Below are 21,822 nucleotides of genomic sequence, written 5' to 3'. Positions count from 1 at the left end.
GCATTCCTACATTAGCCTACGTCTATTTCTTTGATAACATGATTTGCTACCACGTAACAATAAGCCGCTATTATTATTAGGACTCAACACGCTTTGGTGGTATTATATGCTGTGGGCTTTAATTAGCGCATTTCGGGTAGCCTATCCTACATCTGGGAAATACTTATTGAACAAATTGCAGTCTACATGCCATGACAAATATTACCAGTAGTACTGACCGAACATGAAATAGATTGTTATGGTAATGTTATTCTGGCGTGAACATTACGATTTCATCACGTTAGCACCCTATGATTACAGCTCGTTATGTCTCTTCAAAATGATTACAGCTCGTTATGTCTCGTCAAAATTCATTGATGAAGGAAGGTTCGCTTTATCCCAGAGAACCATACTCGTTTCACTTAGGCTAGACTAAAACAGAAGAGAAGAACTTTGCACTAACCATGTAGTCGTGTTTTCTATAGCATATTCGTTAACCTGTCGTTCTTTGAACAAAAATGTTGGGATATCTCTGCGAGGTGTTTAGCCAAGTTCCATGTGTAGCCTACTGCTTTTAAATGACTTTGAAACATATTTCACAAACGGGCCTCTGTGTACCTGATGGCTTGCCTTCACTATTCGCGATGTATCTGAAATAGTTGCAGATTTCACTTCACCTTTTGTTTTATCCACAAGGCCGAGGACGGTCGGCAAAGAACTACTGTATGTTGACGTTGGCGGCGCACTCACTTACTCAGAGCTGCCTGCTTGACACGCCCACTTGCCTAGACTCGTGCAAGGAGCAGTGAGAGCAGCAGTTCACGCAGACACAGAACGTTAATTTTAATAAAGTATCGATTCTAAAAACGATACTTTATTAAAATTCGTATCGGAAATCGTATCGTTTTTTGCGTGAAGGCATCGTGATACCTTTTTAGTATCGATACACCGTGCAACACTACTCCCCACTTCGATGCAGCTCCATAGGTTTTTATTATATCCAGTCATCTTTCCCATATTGTACGTGCAGCACATACAACATTCCATCCGCAACAATAGGCCTTTTCACACTGCCAAAATCGCCGCGATTTTATGTACCAGAATCGCGGAACGACTGTCCCTTTCACATAGACCGAGGCGGAACGGTGGGACAAAGTCTCTCGCCAAATTTACTACCAAGCCCCCTAGACATTTTGCCGAGTTTTTTCGTTCCGGCACCAGTGTGAATGGGTCAAGGCGGAAAGGGGAATCTGGGCGGGCATTTGGATGCTATGTCCAGCCCACCACAGGAGATTGCAAATAAATCTAACTGATCAAAAGCAGCAATAGAGACAGCACATTATGTCAATCTTTAAATTCACAAAGTCTCCAGTCATTTAATGCTTGCTAGAGTTGACTGTAGCTCGGAATGCAATCGGTTGCCATAATAGGCTATCCTAAAATCCAGCGATAAAACAAAGCATGAACTCATGAGCGTCTGTCTGCCCTATATGTGTATCCTCTGATTGTAATGCTTACAGATATCTAGGCGATAAATCATGTAGGCCTATTGAACAATTTAAACACATTGTGAACCCCAAAGTTGGAGACATGCATATAGACATTGCTGCAAATTTAAAACTCGATTACTCTGGAATGGCTAACTGTACAGGGGAATGCTTTACACCTTTGTGTTCGGTAAGGTCTGCTGTTTATTCTGATATATGGTTTGTCATGTGTTGAGGGAAAGTTTGCGAAGTATTCCACCAAGATGAATGGGTAGGGAGACAGGTGCAGAAAATATGATTAAATTAAAGTTACTTTTCTCGCGAACCGTTTACCACAACAACTAACCACTAACATCGTTTAAAAGCTGAGAAAAAGCTCTTTCGTGTGATACATGTGATGTCTGTGATGAATAGGCTACTTCACAAGTAGTTCAGCAAATTTGGGTGGGACAGAAATACCTTTCCAGAGCAGCAGCTCTGGCCATATTGGCTCTGGCTCACATGATGTACATTGCTTTAAATGCATTATTGCTTCACTACCCAACATGCGAACAAGAAAGAAAAGAAAAAAGAAACCAATGAGCTTATGTCGCGATTTCCGATAGACCTAGGCGAAAAGACAGCTATGGTAACCTAACAATTAGGATTTGCTTTGCCTACACTGCTGTTTGGTTGTCCCAAACTTTGAGACGATCCATACTCGCATTAACTGAATCTTATCAACCCGAACTGCGATGTTCCAAACAGAGTGACAGGATGCAATGCCTAATAATCTCACTGCCTTCGGCATAACTGCTAACAGTGCGCCTAGGCCTACTGTTGAACACCTGAAAAATATTAAGCTGCGGTTTTCTTTTCATGACCAGCACTAGGCCTACGCTTGAATGATTTATGACTGAATGGAACGTTGCGTGTTTTAGGGTCAAAACTGCTTATCACGTCGTGTGACAAAGTTTACACCAATCATCATTTTCTAATGTATCCTTATGTTGAGATGTCCATTCTCATTGCCCTAGGCTATCATTTGTGCGCGAAGCATGTTTCAATGAAGACAGTACACAAGCTATTTTTATTGTTGTAATATTGAATGATTTCATGAATAAATTGTAGGCTACGCACAGTGCGTACAGGATTATGGCTGGCGGGCGGCGCCACTGACCAAGGCCACAGTAGCCTTTGAACCTCTGATTTTCAAAGGGGAATCACGGCCAACGCAGGGGGCAACTTTTCTCTTCAATTTCCCTTCCAAATTACTTTTTATTGTCTGAAGACATCTATCGCAAGAATCTAACATTCTAAGCAACAGCAAATTTAGCGTGATCTCTGTGAAAAGGCCTTATGTGTAAAGGTACTAACTCAACCTAGATTCTGTGGGTGGTTATGAACCAACCAAGTGGGCAGGACCATGAATAATAATTAGGCAGTTCTACGTAATAATGACCGCTTATCCAGATTAGCTGATTTTTTTCTGCCTTTTCCTTTCATTTGGCTATTGCACTGCAAAAAATTAATTCTAACCCAGGGTACCCGCGGAGTCTTAAAAGTATTAAAAAGTATTACATTTCATTTTCCTAAATTAAGGCCTTAAAAAGTATTGAATTTCACCTCAAAGTCTGGAATTTTTTCACGGAGGTCTTAATTTTTCAAATGATCAGTAGATTTAGTGTAATATCCTCACGTAGCGTAAATCACAACGATTAAAGTTCTCCGTCGTACCGTCAATTTGATTTTAGAAATGTCATATTTGAGATCGATGCAGATCCGGTGAGAAAAAAAAAAGGAGGGGGGGGGGTCTATCACCTTTTCTTTTCCTTTTTTTAAGGCAACTACAAATATTAGGTCCGATGAATGAATGTGTGTGATGGTAAATGTTTAAAGACCTAATAGTGTTCTTGAGAACTTTCTGTGTCTCAATCAGAGATTGCTCAAGAAGATGTGTCAGCCATGAGTTTCGCTTTGTTTATGTTGTAGCTACACGGTTGTCTCATTGGCCTGGGGTGGTTGCTTAAAAAAAAAGAACACGTCTGGAGGACGGTCTAAAAGTTGGATTACAGTGACACAATCGAGACAGCTGATGAGGTTGCCCAATCCGTTTAACTTTTTTGGATATGCTATTGTGAGCTTTATGTGCGAATTCGGAGGCTGTGTTCTTTCCATCCATTCTTTCCAATTTCTTACTATCGCGAACTCTTGTCAGGGGAGGTCATTCATTTTGGGTGTCAGCTATGACTTGAACAGATAGCCTGCTATGCCACCCGATGTACTATTATTGTTACAGGTTTTAATCAATGCAACTAACATTATGTGTAAAGCGACGCAATATAAACCATAGCCTATGCCTCCCGTCTGTTATGACATGTAGGCCTACAACAATGTTTTTCCCAATTTCCGACGGAAGGTTTTGACTGAGCGTGTTCAGTTCAGAGCGTGAACAGTTCGCGACATTATTATTTTATGTTAAGTAAGGGGGTCAGTCGTGTTTATGACGTAGGGGAGAACCGGGACGAATGAAACACTTCTTAATTAAATGTAATTTACAAAGACATCGTAAAACACTGAAAGTTAATATTTTGTCTCTAGCAACCTACATCTATCCTCTGTCGAATACAGTTGCATTTACAGCTCTGAACAAAACCGTTCAAGAGTTATTTAAGGAGAAGTCGAACGTGCGTTTTGTTTCATTCGTCCCTCCTGGCTGGGACGAATGAAACAGCATGGGGGACGAATGAAACATACAGCTTAAATTATGTAAACTTCCCACAATTTCAATATTTGACAACATATCATGAATGGTACTTCAAGTATGTGTTATTTTAGATAGATTGCTGCTGGGCTATATGTCTTGGTTCATGTCTGTTAACAACTCATTGATGTCATGGTAAAGCGCTTATCTCACGGTTATGGAAATAGCATGCACTATGCCATTAATATAGCTAGAATAATGCATGTTTCGAATTATATAATGTTTCTATAGTACAAAATGTTATTTCACTCTGTTTTTATGTGGTTAAAGCCACCACACATCCAAATATATTTACTTATAAGTGCCCTTCATGACCGACAGGCCGTCGGTCTCCATAGGTTAACATGGAAAAACTCGACCCCCCTACCTGATAGCCCCAAATATATTTGCATCTTTCTAAAACTACTTTTCCATGTCTCACCTGCATAAAATATAGTATAAACACAGATATGTGTGCATTGACTTAGAATTAATGGGGTTTACTGCCTGGTCGGGACAAATGAAACAGGTGTTTCAATCGTCCCGCCATAGACATCTAGCATTATAGGCTGTTTTGCATCCATTACAAACAATCATGCAATGTGAACGTCTGGGATTGGGGAGAGCACTAAATGCTCTACTGAATAAGCATGAAGTCAAACCTTTAAATGAAAAACACTCTTTAATAATCAAAAAAAATAAACCGCTAATGATGTAAACTTGTGACCATCAAAAATCGTTTATCGCCTGTAACTCCGTGATACCAGGACGTAACAGGAAGGCATTTGGCTGAGCAACGGAGGTTAATATGCTCTATGTTTTGTCCAAATGATGACTGTCTATCATCGTTGCACTCGGAGAAAACCGGAATGTTTCATTCGTCCTCCGTTTCAATCGTCCCGGTTTGACCCTACAGACAGCCTTGTAGCCCATTTTGCTTAGGCCTCACTATTAACGACAGTAGGTTGTGAGCGTATGTTGACAAAAAATAACCATGCAAATAAAATAGTCAACTTAAAACTTTGCTATTATTAATGTATAGCACAAAACCATAACCAGTAGGCCTACCAGAACCTCGCATATTAGCGTCATGATTTGTGTACGTTTATCTATGGCTGACCGTTTTTGCGCTAAGTATATCGCAACCTCTTGTCAACCTTATACAATCTGTTGCTGAAGACAAAAGAGCCCTCTCCAGATTGTCGTTATCAGATGCGCAGACCTCCTGCATGAGCACACACAGTATTGCTGCTCATTGGAAAACTGAGTTGTCTGTAAAACTCAAAATTGCCATGTTTTCATTAAATGCGGATGAGGCAACAAATGGAAATATGAACAGTATCTAGACTGTTCTGATTCATTACTTTGATGAGGAAATGTGAAGTCTTGCAAACTTGATTTTATAGATTTTACTTGGTGTTGAATTGCATATTAAGAAAAAAAATCTCCCCTTTAAATACTTTTGGCCTGAAGTAATTAAATAAGAGTTTAAGTTAAAGCCTTGCTACAATATTGCTGCAGTAGAAAAGAACAGCAATGGCTAATCAGCAATGGTCAGGGATGGTATTGAAATATTGTTTTGTTCATCAGGAAAACTCAATCTCAATCAAGAACACTCTCAATTCGCCTTATTCACATGGCGGCCAATGGCGGCTAAAACGAGGCTACAGGGTACACAAACCATAGGATTGTTATGTTCTATGCCTTCACCTGTAGGTGGCATTAATTATATAGTAACTTAAGAGTACCCTGTAGCCTCGTTTTGGTGTTTATTTGGTGCTTTACTTTGCTGTTTGCATCTTTTTGTACATTAAAAACCAATAGGTCGCGACCGCAAAAGGGGTGCTATCTCTATAGGTAGATATGAACAACGTATGACTTATGGCCTGAAATTTTTTATTTTTTTTTCACTTTAATCCCTGAAATCAACTAGGTTCTATTCTGTGTAAATTTGTCCATGAAGCAGGACATTGTCACGTTACTACCACGACAAATCTTTGCGTTGCCACTGCACTGCTGTCATGTTCATCTTGGCATGTTCAAACACTTTAATTGGTTTAAACCTTAAAGAGGTTTAATCTTACCTTTAATATTATTTATTCTATCCGAATGGGTGCGATGTAGGTATTAAATTTCATCTGAAGTGGTATTAAAAAGGTCTTAAAAAGTCTTAAATTTAGGTCTGACAATTCTGGGGGTACCCTGTAACCAAGTGTTATTGATCTTATATTAAGATTATTTTTTTTTAAATTAAGTCAAATGATTTCACAAGAAAGTGCTAGGTAAGTCTCTTTATACTGAAAACAATACCAACTAGTTTTTTTTATCTTGATATAAGATTAATAACACTTGGTTAGATTTTGTTAGATAAGCAGTTTTTGCACTGTGCATACAAACTACATAGATTTCAAACTTACCACAGGTCACAAAAACATTTTTACCTATGTTATTTCAAAAACAACAGGAAAAATGGGATTTTAATGGCATGTACGTGAGGGAACCCTTGCAATTGTAACACAGTTAAAAGGCTGCTGATGTGTGGATGCAATTCATAACGTTTTCTACGTAGTTAGTTAAAATAAAGGTTCTTACTCCTCATTGGGACAAGCACTTTTGAGTCTTGGAAAACACTTTTCCATTTACATCGGGATTTTGCAAACATTCAGTGTCAGAGTCAATAAGTAAGCTGTAAGTAAGCATGCTAAACTCAACATCCAAAGAGTATTCTAATGTTAGCTTTGAGATACTGCTTGATTGCATAACTTAACTTTGTTTAGTCTCCTAAATGTACTATGTTGTGATAAGACCTTAGCAGAGTTAACTTTAATGTAGCAGTTTTGAACAAATTTGCGCAGCATTGACATGATGCTAAGCGGATTTAATAGCAACTTAGACCGCCGTCTTCTATGCAATGGTTCTATCTGGCAACAACAATCCTTCAACAATCGTTAATGTTTTGTTGAATGCACATGCAGAGGAGGGGCAGCGGGCTCGTTATGAGAGAGCGCGGGGCGGGGCAAGGAAAAGCTGCGTGCGTAAAAAGCGCAGCTCAATGAAAGGATTTTTATCTTATCTTTAATTTAAATAGTACAACATAGAACATTAATGTGTGGGGGCCGGTTTTGATTTTGTGGCGCCCCGCCACAGATTAGTCAACGTATGGGGAAACACTGAGACATCTCCTCCTAAAAACAAGCAAATTTGTCTGGCAGTGCGTTGAGTAAATTTGTCTTAATAAGAATCCTTAAAATAAGTAATAGTCTTCTAAAATTAAGTCAAAAGGATCTTTCAAGAGAGCGCTAGGTAAGTCTCTTCATACTAAAAACAATACCAAATAGATTTTTTTAACTTAATATAATATTAATAACACTTGGTTAGATTTATTTTTTTGCAGTGGTTAAGGTCTATAGCTTCATTTACCTCTATCAAGCCAAACCTCTCCCACCCCGGACCAACTTCTGCTGCACACCTTCCCCCACTACCTTTAAAACCAACAGCCGCCAATGATGTTAAGGTAAGAATGATGTAAATATTAAAATGGTATTCTTTCAGATAGTGCAGCTCTGTCTATGGGCTGCACTGAGGACCGAGAGAAGAACCATCTTACAGATGACCGATGGATTTTTGTCTGACTATGCTCAACCCAGTGCTGACATAAGTGAAATACCAGCTAAAAGACAGCGATATTCTCTGCCTCCCTCTTCGGGATGTGTTGCCAAATCACAACCAGCGTAAGTACCATTTGTATTAGCACCTGTCCTCCTTGATTTACCATTTTTATTGGTAATTTCTGGTATGTGGTTCCCTTAAATTGTAATTTATATATATTTATACTATTGATCAGAGTCTGACTGTTACAGTGTTGGTGTAGTTGAATGTAAGGTTTTTTTTTTTGTAATATAGTAAATGGGGTTGGGAACCGAAATATTATAATGAAAAATATTCACTATGAAAAAGTCAGAATCGGGACCGACAAGCAGAACCAAAAACTGAAATAGAAAAATATTACAAAATTCACATTGTTTATTTTTTTTATTGGAATTGGTTCTGCCTTTTAATTTCTAAACACAATAGCCCCTTTATTAATGCAAACAGGTGAAGAGTGATTTTATTGATCAGTATGTATTCTTATAGTGCATGTACTTTGACTCTCTCTCTCTCTATCCCAATTACAATTACTTTTTAACCCTCTAAGCAGCAACGTCGGACAAGCAGCACCGCCGATTTAAAAAAACGATAGATCCAAGTCTGGTGTATCTCATTTGTACTATCTACCAATAGACAGACATCCAGAGCTTCGATTCAAGCCCAAATATGTAGGCCAAAGTGTAGAGGAAGTAGTGAATCACACTTCACTGCAAAAAATGCCCCACTTGAAACAAGAAAAATAATCCCTAAAATGAGGTTAAAATCATGCATTTCAAGCCAAAAAATCTGCCAATGGGGTAAGCATTTTTTTCTTGGTAAGACTTCTCAAAGTTAGTAAGAAATTCTTGCCACCTACATTCTTAAAACTAGGCAAAGCTTTAACTCAAAATAAGGCCATATAGCTCATATTCAGTAACTGGAAAGAAGGAATATTTGCTTATAGTAGACAATAAGTCTTGAATCAAAAAACTGTAAATAAGTGTGTTTTGCTTCATATTAGCCTGTAGAAATAACTTATGATTCTTACACTGAGAATTTTTCTCTTGTATTGAGAAGAACGTGATAAGTAAAGCTATCTTGAAATGAGACAATATGGGCTACCATGAATGCAGTTCAGAAGTGTTTATTGCTGAATTACCAGTCACAAACCAACTATGCCACAAAAGGCAAACTTTTTAAATCAACATGAACAGCTTAGGGCAGACAACATGTGATGGTAAACTCTCATCACTCTCATCACAACAGGTTTTTATGCTTGGGCTGCAAACAACATGTTGTTGCAAACAACAACAACAACAACAAAAATAAAATAAAAATCTCCATGATGCTTAATTAGCATGACATTAATTGGAGACAGAGAAAGGGAGGGAGAGAGATCAAAGGGAGAGTTAGAAAAAGATAGAGAGCAAGAGGGAGATGGAGAAAGAGATGAGGGAGAAGAGAAGGCAGATAAATGAAAGGATAGAGATGAAGAAGGAAGAGAGAAAGGGGAGGTAAAGAGAGATGGGACAGAAAGGGACAGAGAGATAGAAAGAGTTAGAGAGAGTGAACAGGTGAAAGATAGAGAAAGAGGAAAAGTGGACAGAGATGGAGAGAAAAAGAGGGAAAGTGAGTTGAGGGGGCTGAGAGACAAAGAGAGAGAGAAGGTGGGTGACAGAAAGAGGGATGTGAGAGAAAGAGGGGGAGAGAGAGATGAAAGAGGAAAGGGACAGAGATAGAGAGAGCAAACAGGTGAAAGATGGAGAAAGAGAGAGTGGACAGAGGTGGAGAGAGAAAGAGGGAAAGTGAGTTGAGAGGGGGCTGAGAGACAAAGAGAGAGAAGGTTGGGGGGGAGTGGGTGACAGAAAGAGGGATGTGAGAGAAAGAGGGGGAGAGAGAGAGATGAAAGAAAGAGAAAAAGTAAGAGAGGGAGAGAATGAGGGGAAAGAGGGAGAGAAAGAAAGAGGAAGTTGGACATGTGAAACCTGTTCATTCTAAGAAGGCCTTCCACTCTCCAATGGCCTTCTTGTAGGAAGGGGTGACATCCCCATCATGCAGTGTTTCTCCGACCACTTCAGTCTGGATCACAGAGAGTAGTGTGCAGATAGTCTTTGGGTAACGAAGGTGGAAAACGTAGTAGCAGCCCATGAGGTAAAGGATCGTTTCATTACATTTCTCGCGTGGAAATGTGCACAATGTTGTTGCTCCAATGGCGAGAAGGCAGTTTTCTTCTCCTAGCAGGACAACTGGATATGCTTGTGTGCGCAGGAAAGCGTCCGGGTTCTCTGAGGGCTGCAAAGACAAAGTGGACAAAATCAAACATTACTGCTGTTTCACATGCAATTGATGTGTTAGCCTCTGTCAGTTTGTGAGCATGTTTGTATGTGTGTACACCGGCCCTTACAAAGAGCCATGTTTGACTCACCGTTAGAACATGGAAAATCGCCTCAATTTGGCTGCGTGCCTTTGACTGTGGGAAAGAGCTGCGGTAAAGCGGTGAAGACGGCGATGGCATGTTCAACTAAATCAAAAGAAAACAAAAATCAGATATGAGAAATAAACACTGAACTCAATATTCAGATCGCTAACCCCACCACACCATATTACTCACCGCCGTCCATGGTCAGGGGGGGCTTCATTGCACGCTTCATTACTCCGTAGTATTGGACCTTACTGTAGAAGGCATCCCATGACTGTTTTAATATTAATAACAAAAAGAGAGGATAGGAAGATGAGAGAGAAAGAGGCAGAGAGGGATGAAGGAGAAAGGAGAGAGATGAGAGATGAAAAGAAAGAGGGGGAGAGTGATATGAAAGATAAAGGGGCGGGAGAGAGACATGAAGGAGAAAGATGGAAAGAGGAAAGGGATAGAGAGATAGAAAGAGATGGAGAGAGCGAACATGTGAAAGATCGAGAAAGAGGGAGAGTGGACAGAGATGGAGAGAAAGAGGGAAATGAGTTGAGAGGAGGCTGAGAGACAAAGAGAGAAAGAGAGAGAAGGTGGGGGGGGGAGTGGGTGACAGAAAGAGGGATGTGAGAGAAAGAGGGGGAGAGAGAGTTAGAGAGTTGTACGGCCAAAAAGGTTGTCTTACATGGTCAAGATCCCGGAAGCAAGGGTAGGCCTCAAGTATCTTGGCAGGCCTATCTTGCTCTCTGATGGTATCCGAATCAATAAACTTTCTACGAGCTGGAAACTCTAGGTTGAGCAGTTGTGAGACAGCAGCCTTGTTAGGCTTCTTTGACTTAAACATCGTTTGCAGTGTGCGATAATGCTGCACCTGCGTCTTCTCACTATCCATAGGCTCAGGAACTGCAAAGAATAGAGAATCAAACTATCACAGTAAAGCAGAAGCACTCACTTTTGCCATCACAGAGCCAGTTCAACTAGACCAATGGTGGGCTTTCACTGGAGAATACAGGCCTTCCATTGTATTTCACTGAAATGGCTGGTTACCACAAACATACTAAATTCTATTTTCAATGGAAACACACATGAGATAATTGAGCATAGGAAGTAGAGCGAATAGATGTAAACATTGTCAGGACGATGACAACACTGTCAGAGTAAGAAATACTGATTTTAATGGAAATGATCACTTTGTATGTCAAATTTGGCCTTCATCAAAAACAAGCCACCTTTTGTAGCAATTACAGCTTGCTGTCAGTATTCCAAGTTAATCTAATGGTCCCAGACCTCCACACGGTCTCCACCGTGCTTGACAGATGGCATGAAGTATAGGTCCAACATAAGACGTGGTAGTAAAATAGGAGATTTATAAAGAGTGAAGAAGAAAGGCTACCTTACCCTCACCATGCTATACCCTGTGGACATCATTTGATTAGGGGACAAGAAATAGATAAAACTGGCCCGGGGTATATAGCATGGCATGGGTATGGTAACCTTCCTCCTTCACTTTTCACACAATACAAATCCTGTTTTACCAACTCAGATGTTAGACAGATACTTCACGTCATCTGTCAAGCACAGTGGAGGCAGCATGAGGGTTGGGACCATCAGAGATCTCCCTGGCTGTAATTGCTGCAAAAGGTGGCTTTTTTGGTGAAGGCTAAGACTGGAGTACTGTCATAATTTATTTTCTAGTCATTATTTCTTACTGACTATGTCATCATGTACTGTTTACAACTGTTTAATGCATTTCCTGAAGGATACTCTTATGTGTTCCTATTAATAACAAGAGAATTTAAAGGGATCAAAAACTTTTGATCGACAGTGAAGATTCTTTTATGAGACTAATGGTCATTGGTCACTAGATAATTTTCCAAATTACAGCTAATGGCCTCTGATGGCATACTGGTTGAAAATCAAGGAAACAAAAGACTGCAGCGCAGTCAGACTAGTACAATAAAATGTAACCTACCCCTTTAACTATATTACCTGAAACACTTAATCTGAATAGTTTGACATGCAAGTGAAATGTAAAATACCTGTGAGTGTGAATGACTCATCTTCACTGTCCTCCTGTTGTGATACTTGGTTGGCCCTTTTTGGAGTACTCGTCCTGGGTGATGTTTCCAAGATGAGCGTTGAAGCGCTGGAATCACAATCACTGAAGGAAGAGCTAAGACTCTCATCAGCATCCCCAACTTGCCGTTGCTTCTTGGCAGGTGGAGCTTTGGATTTGGATTTGACAGGACTTTTAATGTTTGAAAGTCTCTTCATGAGTCTCTTAGACACATCTTCCTGTAAAGATATACATCTCATTTAGACAGGCAAAGCAACACCATTTTCATCCTCTAAAACGATAATGACAAGAATGTGTACATACCCACACACTGTCTGATGAGTTGTCCTTTAGCATTGGGTAATACTCTACTAGGCGCTTAGCAATGGAGGTAACCTCATGCCTTGTTGGATAACGGGAGCCCTCAGATGCTCGGCAATGGCTATCATGTTTGTCATTGTATTTCGGATGAGGCGGCAGTAAAGCTCCTTCGACAAAGTGACCTCTTGTTCTTTTCCAAGTCTCTGCTTCTCAAAATATGAACGTCCCACCTGCTCAAGCTCACTGTCAGTGAAGATAACATACTCCATACTGGAGAATTTTAAAACATTGCTGGGAGATGCCACATCACATGGAGTTGTTGATGACCTAGCCATTGGAGAGGGGCCCTCATCCACCTGTAAATAATAAAAGAAAATAAAATAAGAACCAGTAAAGATATTCAAACATATTCAGACATATAAATGAATATCCAAGATATTGTAGGCTACCAGAATAAACTAATCTTGTGACTGATTAATCATGATATTAGCTATGATATTTCAAAAACATCACATGCAGCTGAATACACAGAGTAATGCTGGCGTTACGTCTTTAATACAACATATTTAATAAAACTAGAAATGCAATTCCAAGGAATTACCAGTGCATGAAAATGCTAAAGTTGTGATGTAAAATATTATGTATAGTTAAAACAGATAATACAGAGATGGTTACTACGGTGATGCTAGGATAGACATGGTGGTTGCATAGCTTAATAAAAGTTGATAGTTTAAAAGTAAACTGTTTAAAAGCTGAATGTAGATAGTTTAAAAGTTGTTGATAGACAGTAGATCGTTTAAAAGTTGTTGATAGACAGCTAGTTTAATAGATAGTTTAATGATAGTTTAAAAGTAGACCGTTTAAAAGTTGAAGGTAAATAGTTTAAAAGTTGTTGACAGACTGGAAGTTGAATGAATGTTGATATTCAAATAGTTTAATGGCTGTGTATAGGTAGATATTTGACGAAAACTGAAAGTTGGAATGGCTGTAATTTTTGCTAGCAGTTATGCTAAGATTTTTAATTCTGCTATCCATGCTACTTTATGTTTTATAGCAGTGCTAGCAATGCTAACATGCTAACCATGTTACTTAGCTAACTTAACTAACATTTTCTAGCAGTTTTGTTAAACATGCTAACTATGTTAGCAATGCTAACATGCTAACTATATTAACCATGTGACTTAGCTAACCAAGCTTATCATTTTTAATAGTTATGTTAACTATGCTAACTAGTATGCTAACTATGTTAACCATGTTACTTAGATAACTTAGCTAATCATTTTTAGCAATTATGTTAACTATGCTAACTAGCATGTTAACTATGCTAACCATGTTACTTAGCTAACCTAGCTAATAGGGGTGTAACGGTACACAGAAGTCACGGTTCGGTTCATACCTCGGTTCGGACATCACGGTTCGGTACGAGTTCGGTACAATGGAGGGAAAAGCAAAACAAAAATGCAGAAAGCATTTTTTTTTGTACATGTCTCAGGCTGTACCACCTAGTGTCATACAGTCTCTTCCCTGAGCTATCTGCAACAGCCTGAAGTGTGTAAGATGTAGGCTAAACAGTACAATAAGTACCCAGACTCCATCTGTAACTTGTAAACAAAATAAGACAATCAGCTATAAAACTGGGCCTACAGCATCTCTTATTTCTGAAAGTGCAAATTACATAGAAAAAATATTTTTAAAAATCCACTTAAGCAAGACCTTCAACATCTGTGTTTAGTTGTATATGGAAGGGTCTACAATTTGCCTCAATATTTTTTTTATTGTGTGTAAAGTAATAATCTAGCCTACTAACTGTGAAAATATCACACTATTTTCAGTCAACAGTTTTTAAAAAAAAACAAACAAAATTGCTCCTTTCATTTCATACACAGACTACACGCGATTTACATAGCTTTCTGTCATTACGAAATCATTTAATTTAAGCCATAGGTTTTGGCCCTATTTGTATGTGTATCCAAAGGCTGCTGAAGCGCAGGGGAAGTTTTTTCCCCTCGTTTCAGTGATTGGTAGCCTACATCATCTGGGTGATGGCTTCGAATATGTGTAGCATTTTTTCCACTCACATACCCAACAACTGCTGAACAACGCCCACACACAGTTTCATCTTATCCACCACTCTTTCGCCTGTACTAACGTTACTGTAACTGAAGTTCTCAAACTTGCGATCTTAAAGAGACTAGCGGATCCTCTAACTCTTGTGGGTCTAACCTTAGTGCTGCTAATGACTGACTGACTCGACCGACGACCTGACAAAAAAACATAGGCGCCAATCAGAGCTTCAGAGCTAAGGCGAGGCTACAGATTAGCGTTAGGTGTCGCTAAAGAACTCGCGTAACTCTCGCTACTTAACAGTAATTGCGCATGACATTAATTAATCCGCACACGAGTTTTATGTATTTTTATACCGTGTATTCTCCGTGTAAATTCATGCACCGAACCGTGACGCCCGTACCGTTTCGGTTCAATACGAATACATGAACCGTTACACCCCTACTAGCTAATAATTTTTAGCAGTTTTGCTAAAAATGCTAACTAGCATGCTAACATGCTAACTATGTTAACCATGTTACTTAGCTAACTTAGCTAATCATTTTTAGCAGTTTTGCTAAATATGCTAAATAACATGTTAAAATGCTAACATGCTAGCATGCTAACTATGCTAACCATGTTACTTAGCTAACTTAGCCAATAATTTTTAGCAGTTATGCTAACTAGCATGTTAACATGCTAGCATGCTAACTATGCTAACCATGTTACTTAGCTAACCTAGCTAATCATTTAAAGGCAGTTTTGCTAAAAATGCTAACATGCTAACTATGCTAACCATGTGACTTAGCTAACCTAGCTAATCATTTTTAGCAGTTTTGTTAAAAATGCTAACAATGTTAACATGCTAACTTTGTTAACCATGCTAACTAGCTACAGTGGGTAGGAGTCATAGTTGATGAAAAATGTTGACATAGTTGATGACAAGTTAAAAGTTGTTGATAGACAGCTAGTGAATGTATATAGTTTAAAAGTTGAATGTAGATAGTTTAAAAGTTGTTGATAGACAGCTAGTTTAATAGATAGATAGTTTAATGATAGTTTAAAAGTAGACCGTTTAAAAGTTGAATGTAAAAAGTTCAGTAGTTTAATGGGTTACATTGTTTAACAGTGGATTATTGTAGTGAGGACTTTTATTTTGAAACAGTTTTGGGCAGAGGAAACAGTTGAATAGGATGTGTAGTCTTAATTGACCCAGATTGTATGCTTAAAGCCTGAGGCTGCAGGTGGCCTGAACACCTGCCATAGGATTCTAATTGCTTAACGGCCGTATTATGATGTCACAATCGGCAATGTTAAGTCTATGGGGATTTAAAAAAAGTTTTTCTTTAATAGTTTAAGTATAAAAGTTTCAAAGTTGAAAAGACATAGCAGCTTTGTCCGTTTGAATACCTACGTTACAAAGTTTGAATGTTAATGAAGTTAATCTGTTCAAGAGAAATAGTGTACGGAAAAAGTGGTAAGCGGATTAATAATAATAAGAAGTTGTTGCCTAGGAAGAACAGTACAGTGCATTTTCATGCACTGTAATGAAATGAACTAAAGGCCCATCAATTTGTTTAACACCATCAATTGTTAGTCAAAAAGTTGCAGGTGTAGAATTGAGCAGCTGGCAGAAATTAGGAGGCAAATGACAATAAATCTGACCTAGTTGGTTATCCTAGTGGTATACAAGATGACACCTTTATTGTATAACAAAAGTATAATAATCATATAAAAATGTAATAATGATTATTGTAGTATAATATTAATAATAATAACCTTTATTCTGCACAATAATTTGTTAGTCCTGCTTAAGTTTGCAAAAGACTTAAAGGCATGCGATACCCTAGGTGAGTGAAAAGCTGGCGTGCCCTCCAGTGGTTAAGTGCTAGTGTTTTAGTCACTGTAGTGTTCTTACATGGTCCTCGGCGTGGATTTTGAGCCATACATCTTTCCGTCGAAGAAAGTGCTCAGGACCAGGAAAGAGATCCCTAATGTCATCTCTAGATAGTGTGCGCAGGGTATCCTCGCTGATATTAGCTGCTGTTGAGTATAAAGCACAAACATTAGCTTACATTTCTCTGGTTAACCTCAATATCTACATTTAGTCATTTAGCAGACACTTTTATCCAAAACGGAGGATGACATTCAAGCTACGTTGCAACAGGCACATTAGTAAATATGCTAGTTAGCGATACCTAGCCATGCTGACTAGCGCCTTAGCATGAACTTGACGAACTAGCCGATTGAAATAGCTTAAGTGAAATTTGAAATAAACAATATTACCTCTGAGCGTGGCAAGCGTTACATCATCAAAATCGTCCATGTCAGATCGATTTTGTGGCAACAAACACTTTCCTCTTCTTGGTCACTTCTCTTCTTTCTTCAAACACGATATCCAAATGCATACGTTAAAAAGTGGTGCGCGCCCAAACTGAACAGGTGGAATGTACCAAGTGGTTTCATACCGGACGGGGGAGGGTGGGTAATCCAAATAAATGTTACATTTACTTTACATGCCTCCTTGATATTGATTTCATTGTATTGTATTAGCACTGTAATTTCAAGTATGTTAGATAAATGCATTTTTTTTTATTTGACCATGGACAATGACACATTAATTTTGCTAACACATTTGTTTGGACTTATCCATTCTCCCGCTTACTTAAAAAAATGTGTTATGTATTCGTGGCTCTAACGCTTAAATCTTTATTGAGCCACATTAATGTCACCCACAGTCGCAGTCCAGACTTTCGTGTAGTTTGTGGGATTGATGGCTGTGCCAAAGAGTATCGTGTGTACAATTTGTTTTGGTACCACATTAAACGATGTCATGGGGAACACCTGATGGCAAGCAGTAGGGCTGCTAGAAGACCTGTATGCCAGGGCAGGACCGTGAATGGAAACGAGGGAAGAATATTCCGGGCTGGCCCATCCACCAGCCCCATCAACCTAGAACAGGGATTCCCAAACTGTGGTACGCGTACCCCCGGTGGTACGCGAGCTGCTTCTAGGGGGTACGCGAGATGAAAAGGGCTATGGCGGACAGGTGTAAAATGAACATTTTAAATCTTTTGTAATTAATTCATGAAGAAATACATAATTTCGAATCAGGTCATAATGATATGGAAACATGAAATTAAAGGATATCATTTATAAACTCTGTATGTGTTCATCAAAAAAAGGGCAGCTTATTAAACATGACGTCTGGAATAGCTAATAGAATGCGTTAGGCTACTTTTGAATGCGTTGGATGGTCCGTGGTCCGTGGGGGGAAAGTTTCGCGGATATAACAGGTTTTTGAAAACAACAAAAACAGAAAGGAGGGAAGGAGCAAAGCTAGGAGTTATTTCAGATGGGCAAGAAAGATAACATTAAGCTAGGCTTTACATTTAACAAACTAAAGGTAGCCTGTTTAGTCTTTCTAGGCTGTATAGCCTAATATTGTCCAAACGAATACATCCTTGTCAGGCGTTGTTGTAGGCCTATTATAAGATATTGTATGTGGATGTAGTTAGGCTACTATGCAGGCTACTTTTCATAACTTTTTAACTGACCAAATGCACGCACCTAAAACCGGGAAACGGACAAATATTGTCAACGCGGGGGGGCGGGGTTATAGAATGCGTTACGTTTTTATGTGTTTATGTGTCGGATGGTGGGGGTACGTGAGCCGAGTCGGAATGTAGGCGGTGGTACGCGGGGGAAAAAGTTTGGGAACCGCTGACCTAGAACATGGAGATTTTGCAGCTGTTGCCAGTGACACCAGGAATTGCACAGTGGAACCCCTTTCCGGTGACGCAATGATAGAGCATTTTGGCACTTTTGATACCACCAAGAGCGTGTACTCTGGCTTTCTCGAAGAGACGACCTCAAGATCGCCACAGCATTCACAGAGCGCTGCCTCAGTTATCAACTCAACTAGCCCATGTGAGGATTCTCTTGTCTTGCCCAACGCTGACGACTCTTCTATGTCTTGCCACTCTGAGGTAAGCCATCCCAGGTTGTTTTACACGTTCAGTTAGTGCTAGTAGGCCTACTATTCTGGGTAGAGTTTATGTGAAATAATCAGGGGAAGGTATGAAAGTCTGGGAAGTGTTTCTCATAGTTGAACTTCAACTTTTAATTTGAGTTACTGCATACATTGATAAACATTGAAGACATTTCTTGGTAAGTTCATAAAGGTTACTGGTTAGGATATGCTAAAATGCCCTTACTAAAAGTAGACTTCTGGCCTAATGTTCTCACAAATTGATGTCCACAGGAAGAGTCACCCCATGCTGCTCTCACCAGACAGGCTACTCCTATAGTGATATCCGTAAGGGAAAAGCATCACCTTTCACAGGTTTGTGTCCATTTATCACTATTCTTTATGCTCACTCTATGCTGTAAGCTAATGTAATGTTACATCCCTTAGTACAGTGGCAGAGAGTGATCAACACACACACAAATTCCAACATCTGCAAAACTACACAGCACATGCACAATAACAAAACAACCCCAAATTCAGAAAGCACATTCATAACAAATACAATTTGCAACACAAATGCTACAAATTCAACACAACCAAATGAGAAAATAACATCAGCAAAATGTTAAACGCTCTGCAGAAACACATGTAAATATGAAAACACAACATACGTTTTCCTGGGCAATGTTTTAGGGGAAACAATGAGGAACTCGGGTCGCCAGATTATACAGCGGGTGCCCTAGCTGTTAGGCCAGATAAAACCAATTCAACAAGTGTCTTGACAACTGGGGAATTAACCTAGTTGGGGAGGGCATAGGTGCAAAGAACCCCTTTATGCAGAGCAAGCCAGCAAATTAGCATCAAGGCCTTGCCGGGACAAAATAACTATGCTCTGCTGCCAATTCATCGTGATTAATCTTGAAAAAAAGTGATCAATGAGATGTTTTAAACATTTGACCGCAATGTCCATATTTTATCTTTATTTCAGAATGGTGTTAATGAAATGGTGGCCGCAATGCAGCAGTATCAAGCCATGTTACTGACCACCCTGAAAAGCCAACTTCAATCAACACTGCAACAAGGAGACAGGGAACTTGCTATGGAAGTGTTTGACCAGTTTGAAGATCCACTTGCTGCAGTTTCTACTACTTACCTCCAGGACAATTTGATCCGAAAAAGTTTTTATTATGTGGAACCTGAAGAAGTATGTGTTGGCTATGCAGCATCATTGCAGACAAAAGGAGAAAAAAGAGTTCTAACAACTAAACCCAAGGTTTTTCATTATGTCTCTCTGATAAGAAGTTTGGAACAGTTCTTGTCTAATCCAAAAATATTTGCTATGATAAATGAACCTGCAACTTACAATAGTGATGGATATTTGTATGACATAAGAGATGGTGAATTAATGAGGTCACACCCTTTATTTTCACTAAGGCCTTCTGCTTTGCAGATCATTCTGTATTATGATGGGATTGATGTTTCCAACCCGCTTGGGTCTTATGCCTCAAAGAACAAATTGCTGATGTTCTATTATACCTTAGGAAATATAAATACAAAGTTCAGATCCAGACTAGCTGCAATCCGCCTACTTGCTGTTGCATTGCAGAGTGAGCTGTCAGATTGTGGAATTGATGCTGTTATGGATAGATTGCAGAAGGATCTTGATCTGTTGTATAGTGGTGTGAAAATTCAAATTGGAAATCAACAACAAGAGGTCTTTGGAGCAGTAGTTTCAATATGCTGAGATACTTTAGCTGTTCACGAATGGTGTGGGTTTAAAGAGGGTGTTGGCTTGGCTTACAGCAAATGTAGACATTGTGAATGTGTGTTTGAAGATATGCAGATGTTTTTCGACGAAGATTACTTCGAGCAAAGGTCATTGGAAAGACATGTTCGGCAGTGTGAGGATATAGAAAAAGCCAGCACACATTACCTCAGAAACCAGTTAAAAATGACTTATGGAATCAACAGAAAGAGCAAGGTTATAGATTTCCCTGGCTTTAACATAATCAATCAAACTCCACAAGATATGATGCATATCATACTTGAGGGCATTGCTCCATTAGAGATTAAGTTGGTCCTCAAACATTTGATACTACAGGTCGACTAGATTTGAACCGGCTCAATTCTGCCGTCAAAGGATTCCCCTACTCTCCCCCAGATGTTGGAGATAAACCAACCCCAATAGCCCATAGCACATTGGCTTCTACTGATAATAACTTGAAACAGTCATCAGGGCAGATGATCGTTCTTCTGAAAATCCTACCTTTTATAATAGATGCAGTTAAGAGTACTAATTACCACAATGTCATTATTGAGCTCATTGAGATCATTCATATTTTATTTGCTCCTGTAATTTGCCTGCAGACCATTGACAGGTTGAAACTTCTTATTGAAAAACATTTAAATGTTAAGAATTTGTTTCCAGAAAATAACATAACCCCCAAACAACACTACCTCATTCATGCCCCATCCCAGATCAAAATCCTTGGGCCAATGATACGTCATATGTGCATGAGGTTTGAGTCAAAACACTGTTTTTTCAAACAATGGGCGGCTAAAGACAACTTTAAAAATGTATGCAAGTCATTAGTTAAGCATAATCAGTTGTATGAATCTTGCCAAAATGCTAACAAGAATGAACACCCCATTTTTTCTAACGCATGCAATTTGGGACCAGTATCTGAAGAAAAAAAACCTTTTATATTTGGAAGAAAAAGCAAGAGTTTTGCTTGGAAGACGCAGTATAAAGCATGCTGTATCAGTTAAATGGATCGTTCTCAATGGCAACAAATACATCTGTAATAAAACATTAATTGTTACAGCTGTAAGTACCAACAACTTACCTGAATTTGGAATTGTTAGAAAAATATATGTCATTAATTCATCGTTTTACTGTTTTGAATTTCAACCACAAAAAACTAAGTTATGAAAGGGACTACATGGCATATAAAATTGAGATTCCAATGCTGGCACAAGCAAATGACCTGTTGGAGGCAGATAGCCTAGTGGATTTCACACCATATTACACTGTCACACACAACTCCACCACTTACATCCCTATGAAATATTATCTGGGAGACATGATGGAACAACACAAATCATTGTTATTGTTACTGCTACACCTAGAATGTACATAAACTTTTGCACCACACACACAAGTTCATTATCTTGCTGTTGCCACACCTCCAGTAATATCATTTTTTTTGT

The 21,822-nt window shown here is 39.1% G+C and overlaps 1 protein-coding gene across 5 annotated transcripts in view; it reads left to right on the top strand.

The window, feature by feature from the left end:
- The window catches only part of atr (ATR checkpoint kinase), a 197,147-nt gene that overhangs the window by 23,740 nt on the left and 151,585 nt on the right, over positions 1 to 21,822 (top strand). For all 5 annotated transcript variants that reach the window (XR_012988518.1, XM_076293382.1, XM_076293381.1 and 2 more), the window contains exon 5: positions 7,741 to 7,919. Coding sequence is in view for 4 of the 5 variants with exons in the window: in XM_076293382.1 (XP_076149497.1) it covers positions 7,741 to 7,919 (179 nt within the window). In the remaining variant the exon portion in view is untranslated. The remainder of the gene's footprint in view (positions 1 to 7,740; positions 7,920 to 21,822) is intronic.

The sequence above is a fragment of the Alosa pseudoharengus genome, unplaced genomic scaffold, assembly GCF_046254945.1.
Source record: "Alosa pseudoharengus isolate Yale_2024_CS ecotype anadromous, Long Island Sound unplaced genomic scaffold, YU_APseudo_1.1 YU_APseudo_1.1_scf_2, whole genome shotgun sequence".
NCBI classification, from domain to species: Eukaryota; Metazoa; Chordata; class Actinopteri; order Clupeiformes; family Clupeidae; genus Alosa; species Alosa pseudoharengus.
The sequence above is the reverse complement of the archived record's forward strand: the minus strand, read 5'-3'. Positions and strand labels throughout refer to the sequence as shown.